This window comes from Rhinoraja longicauda, chromosome 31 (assembly GCF_053455715.1).
Source record: "Rhinoraja longicauda isolate Sanriku21f chromosome 31, sRhiLon1.1, whole genome shotgun sequence".
NCBI lineage: Eukaryota > Metazoa > Chordata > Chondrichthyes > Rajiformes > Arhynchobatidae > Rhinoraja > Rhinoraja longicauda.
In genome coordinates this window covers 16,637,083-16,650,114 of record NC_135983.1, presented here as the reverse complement: position 1 = coordinate 16,650,114, position 13,032 = coordinate 16,637,083, and the positions used below count along the sequence as shown (strand labels likewise).

Here is a 13,032-nt window from a genome sequence, read left to right as displayed (position 1 = left end):
CTGTCCCTCTCTTCCCCTCCTCCTTCCCAGATCTCCCTCTATCTTCCTGTCTCCACTTATTTCCTTCCTTTGTCCCGCCCCCCTGACATCAGTCTGAAGAAGGGCCTCGACCCGAAACGTCACCCATTCCTTCTCTCCCGAGATGCTGCCTGACCTGCTGAGTTACTCCAGCATTTTGTGAATAAATCCAATCTGCTTTGCATTTCTACAACATAAAGGGCGCCACAGTATGAACACTGAATGTGGACATGGGACGGAGAGAGGGCAAAGTCCAAGGGTGTGGGCTACGTGGCATCCTGGTGCCATACTGAGGGAGGGTGACACTGTCAAAGGTGAGAGGAATAGATTGGGTAGATGCACAGAGTCTCTTGCCCAGAGTAAGGAAATTGATGACCAGAGGACATAGGTTCAAGGTGAAGGGAAAAAGATTTAATAGGAATCTGAGGGATAGCTTTTTCACTCAAAGGGTGGTGGGTGTGTGGGACAAGCTGCCAGATGAGGTAATTGAGGCTGGGACTATTCCAATGCTTAAGAAACGTTTACACAGGTACATGGATAGGACAGGTTTGGAGCGATATTGGACCAAGTGCAGGCAGGTGGGACTAGCGTAGCTAGGACATGTTGGCCGGTATGGGCAAGTTGGATCCGAAGGGCCTGTTTCCACACTTTATCACTCTATGACTCTATGGTCGGGACGGAACTTCAACCTGGGCTATTTCCATGGCAATAGCCTTCCTTGAAGAGGTTAACTGTTCAGTTACCCAATGGCACATGCACTTTCCATGTCTTCCTTGGGTACCACGAGTGAAACCTCTCCATACTCCCACCAGATGGCAGCAAACTCTCATCTGTTGTTTGTAGCAAGGCAGAAACACTGCTAGTTGGTAATTTTATTATTGTCACCTGGAGATACAATGAAATGCAGATGCTGGTTTACAAAAAAAAAGATACAAAGTTCTGGAGTAACCCAGTAGGTCAAGCAGCATCTTTATGGGAACATGAACAGGTTTAAAACGGAAGTGAGAAGATACTTTTTCACCCAGAGAGTTGTGAATTTATGGAATTCTCTGCCACAGAAGGCAGTGGAGGCCAATTCACTGTATGAATTTCAAAGAGAGTTAGATAGAGCTCTAGGGGCTAGTGGAATCAAGGAATATGGGGAGAAGGCAGGCATGGGTTATTGATTGTGAATGATCAGCCATGATCACAATGAATGGCAGTGCTGGCTCGAATGGCCAAATGGCCTCCTCCTGCACCTATTTTCAATGTTTCTATGTCTCATAGACACCAAATGCTGGATTAACTCAGTGGGTCAGGCAGCATCTCTGGAGAAAAGGAACAGGTAACGTTTCGGGTCGAGGTCCTTATTCAGCCGACCCGAAATGTCACCCATTCCTTTTCTCCAGAGATTTTGTGTCTATCTTTGGTGTAAACCGGCATCTGCCGTTTCTTTTTATACACATGAATAGGTTCATGTCTCCAGCGATGGTGCCTGACTTCCTGAGTTACTCCAGCACATTCTGTTCTAGTTGTTCCCCAATTAAATGCTTACCAGTCAAATTATACTGTACATGACTACAGTAGTTCCTCTTCTGGCACAGCATGCACACACACACACACGCACACGCACACACACACGCACACGCACATGCACACGCACACGCACACGCACACGCACACACACATGCCACATAATCCAATACTAACTTGCAACATCCAAGCCAATGGAATGTCCAATCTTGTCCCATGGGGAAATGCCATGTTATTTTCTCACTCTAAGGCCGTGTCCTAGCGGCACTCAACTGATGAGCAGGGGTTGGCCTGGCCCAGCGTGATGCCGTCAACTCCTTCCACCGCTGTTCCGTGCAGCGGCCGTAGTCTGTGTTTAATCTGCTTGTTCACATGGCTGCTCTTGCCCCCCCCCCCCACCCAGCCACCTCTGCCAACACTATGACCCACCGACACCTACAGCAGCTGCCCCTCTGCTTCCTTCCCCCCCAACGCCCAATCGGTCACAGGCTGCCATATCGCGCTCTGATTTGCTCCAATGTTCCCTGCCTTTTCTTTCGCTCAACCATTGCTCTCAGTTTTCTGCTTTGCATTTGGAGTTCCTCCATTGCAAGGTCTGTTTCTTGTCCAGACTAAACACTGTTTTGTTATCTGGCACAGATGACAGGAACGGCCTGCCCCAGAGTCCCGAGAGTTGGCCGCCGCTGATGAACAGGCCCGGCCTCCGGCGAACTGCTGGATGAACTATGACCTTCCAGCAACTGGCTTTCACAATGGGAACCTCACCGTGCAACAGAGGAGCTGCTGATTGACTGTTGATTTCTCTCCAATAGCGTCTAGCAAACCAGACATGAGTTAAGGAACAGGGTTTGGATGCTGGATATCTATTGCATCAGAAAGACAAAGGAGTCTCCATTTCAATTATGTATGCGCGTTCAAGAACACCTTCTTCACAGCAACCATCAGGCTCTTGAACACTACACAACATTGACCTCAGCAACTGTAATCTTTTATGGACGGTGTATTTGACTGCACTACGGACTGTGGTTCGGCACCATTATGGTTACCTAGTATTATGGCTATTTATTCACAAAATGCTGGAGTAACTCAGCGGGTCAGGCAGCATCTCGGGAGAGAAGGAATGGGTGACGCTTCGGGTTGAGATCCTTCTTCAGACTGATGTCAGGGGGGCTGGACAAAGGAAGGATATAGGTGGAGACAGGAAGATAGAGGGAGAACTGGGAAGGGGGAGGGGAAGAGAGGGACAGAGGAACTATCTAAAGTTGAACAAGTCAATGCTCATACCACTGGGCTGCAAGCTGCCCAAGCATTGTTATTGTATTGTTGATTATTACATATTTATCTCTGTTGTAGTATTTAGGGGCCTGTTAATCTCTCGCAACTAAGAAGTTAATTGTTCCGTTGCAATAGTGTGTGTGTCTCTGTCTCTGTCTCTGTCTCTGTCTCTGTCTCTGTCTCTGTCTCTGTCTCTGTCTCTGTCTCTGTCTCTGTCTCTGTCTCTGTCTCTGTCTCTGTCTCTGTCTCTGTGTCTCTGTGTCTCTATGTCTCTGTGTCTGTGTCTCTGTGTCTCTGTGTCTCTGTGTCTCTGTGTCTCTGTGTCTCTGTGTCTCTGTCTTATTTGCCTTTCACTTCCAACAGCCTAGCATCTGGATCCACACTTATGGGATCCAGTCTTTTGGGGCAAAACATCAACCGTAGACTCTGGATATAACGTATGCCACAGAAAGAAATGTCAACCCAAGTCTATGGGGAAATAATGTCCTTGTCCCCCTTGAACAATGTGCTCTCAATTCCTTTAAGTTGATTGATATTAAGAAATCATTATCTCGTGATAAGGGTCAGAACTCAAATCTCTTTGAAGCATTTGCATGATTTATAGTCGCAGAATAACTTTAAAGCCCTGTGCACAGGAGTGACATTACTGATTATAATGTTTTTCTTTTTTCAAAGGTCCACTTGTATATAAATAATATAATGTAAAACACTTGGAACTGATTGCAAAGCAGGTTCACGGGCAAGCTGGGACAAGTGCTGCGTTCAGTTGACATGAATCCCATAAAAAGATTGGAAGGAGTTGCAACACAGTCATCATTTCAATCCTCTCGCAAATGATTCAAGATCCCTTGGGTAAAATAAATATCTCCATGGAGTAAAAGCCTTAGATCCATTGCCCCCCCACAGCACCAAATAAAAGCAACATCAACCATTAATTTACAGTCTGATCGGTTATATTTATGGGCCATTCTTAGTCACGGGTGTGACCAAAAATGTGAAAAATTGTTGAATTACCAGTGTTGCATTACCAGTGTATTGTTTTGTACTGTGTATATATATATGACTTATATGTCGAAGTTTATCAAGTGAAATGTTTATACGGCATGCTGACAATGTTTGTTTAGGGTCAGAGGTCAAATATGACTGGTCACGTGTGTGGCCATGTGAGGTGACACACGTGACTAGGAACGGCCCCTCATGTTTGTTGGATCACAGGTATCACAAGTTGCTCACATTGATCTCCTGAATTACCAATGCCTCCAATTTGAATTCTCATCCCAGAGTTTATATCACTTTCTACAAAATCTCCAAACCTTCAACCCAATAAAGTATCAGTGCTCTTTCTTTTGGGTCTCCTGATTGTCCCTGATTTTCCTGGCTTTTCTTTTGTTTAGCAAGACCCCCAAGCACCAGAATGGTCTCGCTCAACCTCTGAACCATTCTTTCCTCCTTAAAACATTCCGAGGTTTTGGACTTCCACTTGAAATCTGTTTGAGTGGCTCCATTAAATTTTGTTTGATCGCAGTCTGATGAAACCCAAACTCCATGGTAATTTTTGTTACCCTTCTTATTCAGGATATCTGCCATGCTTTGTGGCAGTACAATGGCACAGCTGGCAGTGCTGCTGCCTCACAGTGCCAGAGACCTAGGTTGGATTCCGACCTTGGGTGCTGTCGGTGCGGAATTTACACGTTCTCCCAGCGTTCTCCCACGTTCACCTAGGCTTTCCTCCGGGTGCTCTCGTGTCTTACCACATCTCAGGGGGTGCAGGTACTTAGGCTCATTGGCGTCTGTAAATTGCCCCCAAGGTGCAGGGAACATTGCAATAAAATTGAACTCGTGTGAACAAGTGTCCAATGGTTGGCATGGACTTAGTGGGCCGAAGGGCCTGTTTCCATGCTCCATCTCGAAACTAAATTAAACTAATCTAATCTGTACTTTATTTTGGGATCCAGGAAGGCCCTTCCAATCTGGAAGTTGCCCAGACAGACCAGAGGCTCAGCAGCTCAGACACTGACCGCCAAAGAAAGGAACTCATTTGCATTTCAGTCCATGATTGAACAAGCTGAAACGTAGTGACCTGATTTGTACAAGACGCTGGTTTTGAGTATTGATCACCGTGCTATCGGAGCGATGTCAAGAAACTGGAAACGGGTGCAGAGACAATTTACCAAGATGTTGCAAGTACTCAAGATTTAAAATACATTTGGTCAAGTCATAGGATTGGATAGGAAAGGTTTAGAGGAATTTGGGCCAAACAAAAGCAAATGGGATTAATAGATAGGGCATCTTGGTCGGCACAAAGAGCCTGTTTCCATGCTGTATATTATAACTCTCTGACTGAGCATTAGCTGAGTGGTACAACTAGTGTTAACATGCCTCTTCCAAAAATACATCATTTCATTGATAACATTTCCAGGAAAAAATATGTAAGCACAGAGTTCACTCAAATGCTTTACACAGTTACAGCTAATGCATCCGCAGATTACAGTCATGCATAGGGAAGTCTTGGCTTTATTATAAAACTAGACCAAGTGGACCCATTGGGCACAAACCTCTCCTGCATTGGTGCAGCACCCTCTCCTCACCCCCCTCCCCCCTCCCCTCTCCTTCCCCCTCCCCCCTCCCCTCTCCTTCCCCCTCCCCCCTCTCCCCTCTCCCCTCCCCCCTCTCCCCTCTCCCCTCCCCTCTCCCCCTCTCCTTCCCCTCCCCCCCACTCCATACCCCTCAACCCCCCTTATCCTCCCTCCTCCCTTCTCCCCCCCTCCCCCTCCCTCCACCCCCCTCCCTCTCTCCCTCCTTCGGCCCAAGAGTGCAGAGGAGCTTCGGTGGGCTGGACTTTGCAGAGGCTGCACCTGGCCACAGATTGTCCTGGACCTGGAGTCTGCATTGTAAGTCAGAGTCACACAGCATTCTCCACAAGCCTATCCTCTCATTCGATCAGTTGGAACGCTGGAAAGACTGCAGAAGAGAGTCACCAGGATGTTACCTGGGCACGCCTTGTCGGCTTAGCTAATGGAGAAAGCTTGGACAGACTGGAACTTTTATCTTGGAATCATAAGAGACTGAGGGTGACTTTATTGAAGATAGACACAATGCTGGAGTAACCAATGGGACAGGCAGCATCTCTGGAGGGAAGGAATGGGCGACGTTTCGGGTCGAGACCCTTCTTCAGTCATGGTCTTGACCTGAAACATCACCCATTCCTTCTCTCCAGGGATACTGCCTGTCCCGCTGTTATTCCAGCATTTTGTGTCCATCTTTGGTGCATCTGCAGTTCCTTCCCATATGGTGACGTTATTTCAGGTGTACAAAATCACGAGAGGCATGGATAAAGCAAACGTTCACAGCCTTTCTTCCCAAGGTAGAGGATTCGAAAACTAGAGGACATAAACTTACGGTGAGGGGGGAGATATGCAAGAGGAACCTCGGGCAATCTTTTCACTCACAGGATAGTCCGTGTGTGGAAGGAACTGCCAGAGGAAGCAAAAGGAGCAGAAACGGTGATGGCTTTTATCAGTGGATTGGACAGGTATCGGGATGAGTATAGAGGGATATGGCCCAAATGTCAGCAAATGGCCCAACATGTCAACTTGTTTGGCCGGGACAAGGTGGGCTGAAGGGCCTGTTTCCATGCCGTACACCTCTGGCTATCACCAGACTTTTGAACTTCTGTTAATACATCCCCTCTGTCCCTTGGCGTCAGATTTTGTCTGACCTCATGCCTGGGAAGTGCCTTTGGGACATTTAACTGCCTTAAAGTGCGAGTGTTGTCAACGTTGTTGTAAAACTCCCCCAACTCAACTGACGCGCGCACTCGAATTGTCACGTTGGCCAGCAGCCCACACAATACAGGAATCCTACATCTGTTTACATTCCAGAGTTTGCCGATTACAAATAATATATTCCTGACTTTGAACTTTCAAACTTCCCATGTTGAGACCATCTCTCCCCTTAACTGCTTCACAGCGTTGACAACTTGGTTGCAAAAGTGCCTTTTATCCTTGATCATCACCCCATGGTCTCACACCTGAGGACTCACAACAGTAGCCTTTAAACCACAGACAAGAAGTACACAAAATCATGAAAGGCAGAGGATTGACAGTCACAACTGTTTTCCCAGAATGGGGGGGAAGAAACAAATACTGGAGGACATGGGTTTCAGGTGAGGGGTTGCAAAGATGTGCAGGGAAGGTGTTTTACACAGAGGGTGGTGGTGCCTCGAACGTACTGTCAGGGGTGGTGGTGGAGGCAGATACGATAGTGGCATTTGGGAGACTTTTAGATGGCGCATGAATACACATACACACACACACACACACACACACACACACACACACACACACACACACACACACATACACATCCTTGCACGCGCATGCTCTCACACAAACATTCATGCTCTCTCAGATACACACACACACATCCCCACCCCCTGAGGTTCGGTAACTTGTGTGCCCAGGAATGAAAGGGGCTACAGAGAGTGGTAGGCACTGCCCAGTCCATGAATGGTCCTGACCTCCCCTCCATTGAAGCCATCAACAGGTGGCATGGCCTCAATATCACCGAAGACTCACACCACCCTGACCATACTCTCGTGTTGCTACTAGTATTGGGAAGAAGGTACAAGATCCTGAAAACAGCGACTGTCAGGTTCAAGATCAGCTTCATCCCAGCAACCATCAGGCTCTTGAACTCTGCACAACTGTCATCTTCTATGTACTGTGTCTGGTTGACTACTGACTTCCGTTTATTTGCTCTAATATTAGTTATTGATTTATTGAATTCTTTCAATTATATTTATCTGTATTATTGCATATCATTGAAGACCCATAACATCTATTAAGCTACTGCAAGTGAGAGTTTCATTGTTGCAGTACCTCGAACAATTAAAAACTCATGACTCTCAACATCAGCAATATGAAGTTGTGCGAGTTGTAATCTAACAGGTCCATGACTGCACCAATTTCAATGTAGGTGACATTTATCCTCAACGCCACACTTTACCTTCAACAAACATCCCGATGATGTGCAGCTAATCTACAGAAATAATGAGAAACTGATCGTTTGATGGCACTGGGCCTGTACTCGCTGCAGTTTAGATGAATGAGGGGGGACCTCATTGAAACATAGAGAATAGTGAAAGGCCTGGATAGAGTGGATGTGGAGAGGATGTTTTCACTCGTGGGAGAGTCTAGGACTAGAGGTCATAGCCTCAGAATTAAAGGATGTTCCTCAAGGAGATGAAGAGGAATTTATTTAGTCAGAGGGTGGTGAATCTGTGGGCTTCTTTGCCACAGAAGGCTGTGGAGGCCAAGTCAATGGATATTTTTAAGGCGGAGATAGATCGGTTCTTGATTAGTACGGGTGTCAGGGGTTATGGGGTTAGGAGAGAGAGATAGATCATCCATGATTGAATGGCGGAGTAGACTTGATGGGCTAAATGACCTAATTCTGCTCCTATCTCTAATGGTCTTATGGCCTAGCCACATGTCTGGCCTCGTGTCTTTTAAAAGTTGTAATCCACTTCTTTAATTCTCTCTGGCAACTCATTTCAGATCCAGACTTCTCTCTCAGAGGAAAAGTTGCTCCTGAAGTCTCTCTTAAATCTCTCCCCGTGTCACCTTAAGCCCTCTGGTTACAGAAACATTTCTCCTGGGAAAAAGACTGTGAGCGTTCACGCTATCCAGGTCATGGATTCTTACAGTAGGCACTTCGAAGAACTGGAGAGATGCCACCAATATCGTCCCCAACACTGGAGAGATGTGTAAAGCAATGTCAGTGGCTTCCCCCAACACAACATCAGCTATGACGAGGCCCTAATTGCACTCAGGCAGCTCAATGGGCGTGACGCATTGCTTGCATTCCAGGCACCAGACTCCTGAAACAAAGATCCTTTGTCATGGCAAGGAAACACAAGGTAGGCAGAGAAAAAGATTCAGAACCTTCTTGAAGAAGTGTAAACACCTGCATCAACCCCCAGGTATGCCTGGCCAGTGGCCCATCAAAGTAGAGGTTAGAGATATGGGGCCAGTTGCTGTGCTGTGTGACTCTTTGACCAAACTTGTCCCTGCTGACCAAGATGCCCCTTCGAAGCTAGTCCCACCTTACCTGCATTTGACCCATATTCCACTAAACCTTTCCTATCCATGTACAAGTCCAAATGTATTTTCAATCCTGTAATAGCACCTGCCTCAACTACTTCCTCTGGCAGTTTGTTCCAAACAGCCACCACCCTCTGTGAAAATGTTGCCCCTCAAGTTCCTCAAATCTTTCTCCTCTTACCTTAAACCTAGTCAGCACAGTGGCACAGCTGGTAGAGCTGCTGCTTCCCAACGCCACAGAGCCGGGTTCAACCCTGACCTCGGGTTCTGCCTGTGCAGAGTTTGCACGTTCTCCTTGCGACCACATCGGTTTTGTTCTGGGTGTTCCGGTTTACTCCCACATCCCAAGACGTGCAGGTTTGTAGGTTCATTGGCCTCTGCAAATTGCCCCTAATGTGTAGGGAGTGGGAATGTGGGATAACATAGAACTAGTGTAAACGGGTGATTGATGATTGGCGTGGACTTGGTGGGCCGAAGGGCCTGTTTCCATGCTATTTCCCTAAACTGAACTCTAAACTCTAGAAGGAGCAATGAGAACCTGGTCCATTAGTGAGGAGTACACAAAAGCCAAGTGTAAGGGCAACACCACCTCACAACGTACCCATCCAACTATCTCTGAAGCACCTCCAGGCTGACCTGTGGACCAGACATTGGCCTCATCAGCATCCTCATTGGAATGGGACCAAAAGCGATCACAGTCTGTTGGAAGGCTCCGTACCACCTCCCAGTACTGGTGAAGGAGAGAGTGTTCCTCAGGTCTGGTTCTGGGCGCTAACATTGGCCTTTTGCGCTACATTTAGAAAGTTCTTTTTATTCTGGTATGTGATGCCATCGCATCCTGGAATTATATAAACAGCAGCAATTTGCTTTTATATATAATGAAACAGCCCGAGGCACTTGGACAAAAACGTGACATGGAGCCAGGGGAGAGAGAGAGATCAGATAAGTTACGAGAGGCTTGGTCTGTGATGTAAGTCTTAAAACACATCTTGAAGGAGGAAGGAGGGAAGGGGTAAGAGGTGAGGAAGGTGTTTAAGGAGGAATACCAGAGTGGAGTACCATGGCAGCTGAAGGGACTACAACCATGGGAGACACAAAAAAAGTGCAGAGGCTGGAATCTTGAACAGAACACAAAGTGCTGGAGAAATTCAGCGGGTCAGGCTGAGAAAACGGGCAGGCAGCATTTTGGATCTGGACCCTTCTTCAGACTGGTGGAGTTGTAGGGAGTGGGGTGGGTGGACAGGTTGGGCAACTCCTCATCTATATCCAACTATTACTTTCCAGGCTTTGCCCAACCTCCTCCTCTCCCCCCTACTCCATCAGTCTGAAGAAGGGCCCCGATCCAAAACATTGTCGGTCCATTCCCTTCACTGATGCTGCCTGACCCACTCAGTTCCTCCGGCACCTTGTGTTTTGCTCACGATTTCAGCAACTCTTGAACTTGTACAGGTGTACAGGAGAGAGCATAGTGACTGGTCCACCGCCGATACTGACCTCCCCACCATCAAAGGGATCTCCAGGAGGTGCCTTGACCCCAAACATCACCTATTCTTTTTCTCCAGAGTTGCTGCTTGACCCGCGGAGTTACTCCGGCATCTTGTGTCTATCTTCAGGGTAAACCAGAGCATCTGCAACTCCTTCCCGACACATTTTGTGGGTCTGAAGAAAGGGTCTCAAACCGAAATGTTCTTTTTCTCCAGAGATGGTGCCTGATCTCAGAGCATTTTGTGTCTATCTTTGGATCTATAGGAGGCAAAGCCTCAAAAAGGCAGCCAATAATATCAAAGACTCACACTACCCTCCCCACACACTCCCATTTCACTCCTACCTTTGGGAAGAAGGTATAGGACTCTGAAAAACTTGACCACCATGTTCAAGAATAGCTTCTTCCCGACAACTCAACGCTAACCTCAATGAATATTGACCTCAGCAACGAGAACCATGGACTCTCTTTTGTTGCACTGAAACTTAGGATCTTTGTTTCTACCGGGTATTGTGGTTATTAGTTTATTGAATGTGTGTTTACTATATTACTGACGATGTATTTATGTTTACAACCTATTATGATGCTGCGAGTAAGAAATTCATTGTTCCAGTTGATGGTACATGTGACAATTAAACACTCTGGTGCAGATCTTACATGGAAGGTGGACACAAAATGCTGGAGTAACGCGATGGGTCAGGCAGCATCTCTGGAGAGAAGGAATGGGCCGAGACCCTTCTTCAAACACTCTTGACTCCTAAGCACCAGTAGTGTCTTGTATGCTTTCGTGATTTCAAGTTTTCAAGAGAGAGTTCTTAGGGCTAAGGGAATTCAGGGATATGGGGAAAAAAGCCCATATCCCGTCCTGATGTTGGATGATCAGCCATGATCATATTGAAAGGCGGTGCTGGCTGGAAGGGCCGAATGGCCTACTCCTGCACCTATTTTCTATGTTTCTATGTGTTTTACCTATCACCCACCACCTCCCTATCTCCCACCTGGGTGGCGGCACTTTATGTTTGCACCCATCCCACCGCCAAGCATTTTATTTTCTCGGTGAATTAAAGTAATTCTCGACTCCACCGTGGGGCGACTGGCAGGTTGTGTGGACAGACAGAGGGAGGCGCTTGGACCCGGCGGGGCTCGCATTAGCAGGCGCCTCTCTCATTCAGTAGGAAAACAATAATAAACACGCGGGGGCGGCTGCTGGACGTGTCTCTCAGTCTGACTGACTGACTGACCGTCTGACTGATACAGCGGGAAACAGGAGGAACAAACATAAAACACACAGGTAAAGTCGCGGCTTGTGAGTTACTGGGAAATAGGTGTGTGGGGTGTGGGGTGGGGGTGTGGGTGTGGGGTGGGGGGGGGGGGTGGGGGGGGTGTGTGTGGGGTGTGTGTGTGTGTGTGGGGTGTGTGTGTGGGGGGTGGGTGTGGGGGTGAGTGTGTGTGTGTGGGGGGTGGGTGTGGGGGTGAGTGTGTGGGTGTGGGGGTGAGTGTGTGTGGGGGTGAGTGTGTGTGGGGGGTGAGTGTGTGTGGGGGGTGTGTGTGTGGTGTGTGTGTGTGGGGGGGGGTGAGTGTGGGGTGTGTGGGGTGTGTGTGTGGGGTGTGTGTGTGTGTGTGTGTGTGGGGTGTGGTGTGTGTGTGGTGTGTGTGTGTGTGTGTGTGGGGTGTGTGTGTGTGTGTGTGGTGTGTGTGTGTGTGTGTGTGGGGTGTGGGGTGTGTGTGTGTGTGTGTGGTGTGTGTGGTGTGTGTGTGGGGTGTGTGTGTGTGTGGGGTGTGTGTGTGTGTGTGGGGGGTGTGTGTGTGTGTGTGTGTGTGTGGGGGGGGGGGGGGGTGTGTGTGTGTGTGTGGGGTGTGTGTGTGTGGGGTGTGTGTGTGTGTGGGGTGTGTGTGTGGGGTGTGTGTGTGTGGGTGTGGGGGGGGGTGTGTGTGGGTGTGTGTGGGGTGTGTGTGTATGTGGGGGTGTGGGGTGTGTGTGTGTGTGTGGTGTGTGTGTGTGGGGTGTGTGTGTGTGGGTGTGGGGGGGGGTGTGTGTGGGTGTGTGTGTGTGTATGTGGGGGTGTGGGGTGTGTGTGTGTGTGGGGTGTGTGTGTGTGTGTGGGTGTGTGGGGGGGGTGTGTGTGTGTATGTGGGGGTGTGAGTGGGGTGTGTGTGGGGGGGGGTGTGTGTGTGTGGGTGTGAGTGGGGGGGTGTCTGTGTGGGGTGGGGGTGTCTGTGTGGGGGGGGAAGCCCTAGCCGGAGCTTTTGCAAAGATGCTTTGTGTTTCTGCTCCGATTTGTTTAATGAAGTGCATTTAGGGGTGGATGTTGTTACAGAATTCTCGCCAACAGCGGGAGCCCATCTGAGAGTTTGATGGTGCATCGTGTGTGTGTCTCGGATGCAAGTGCGGAGTGGGAGCAACGACGCCGACCCTTCTCACCCTCACCCTCACCCGCCACTGGCAGCGGCCCCTCACCTGCCCGAAATGAACTCGGCCGATGCCAAGGATTACCTGTCCAAGCGGGAGATCCCGCGGCTCTTCGAGGTAAGACCATGGCTGCAAAACGGGGGAGGGAGAGTGAGAGTGGGGGAGAGAGTGGGGGAGATAGAGAGAGTGGGGAGAGGGGGAGAGTGGGGGAGGGAGAGAGGGAGGGAGGG

At 48.6% G+C, this 13,032-nt stretch overlaps 1 protein-coding gene across 2 annotated transcripts in view; it reads left to right on the top strand.

Annotated features, from left to right (window-relative positions):
• The first annotated feature begins 11,593 nt into the window (after nt 1-11,593).
• LOC144608208 (adenylate kinase isoenzyme 1-like) overlaps nt 11,594-13,032 on the top strand; it is a 93,987-nt gene continuing 92,548 nt past the window's right edge. Inside the window, exons 1-2 of one of the 2 annotated variants that reach the window (XM_078425761.1) lie at nt 11,594-11,683; nt 12,711-12,919. In XM_078425761.1, coding sequence (XP_078281887.1) covers nt 12,773-12,919 — 147 coding nt within the window. In that variant the 5' untranslated portion in view covers nt 11,594-11,683; nt 12,711-12,772. Of the gene's footprint in view, nt 11,684-12,692; nt 12,920-13,032 lie in introns of both variants that reach the window. The other variant, XM_078425760.1, reaches the window with a different exon arrangement.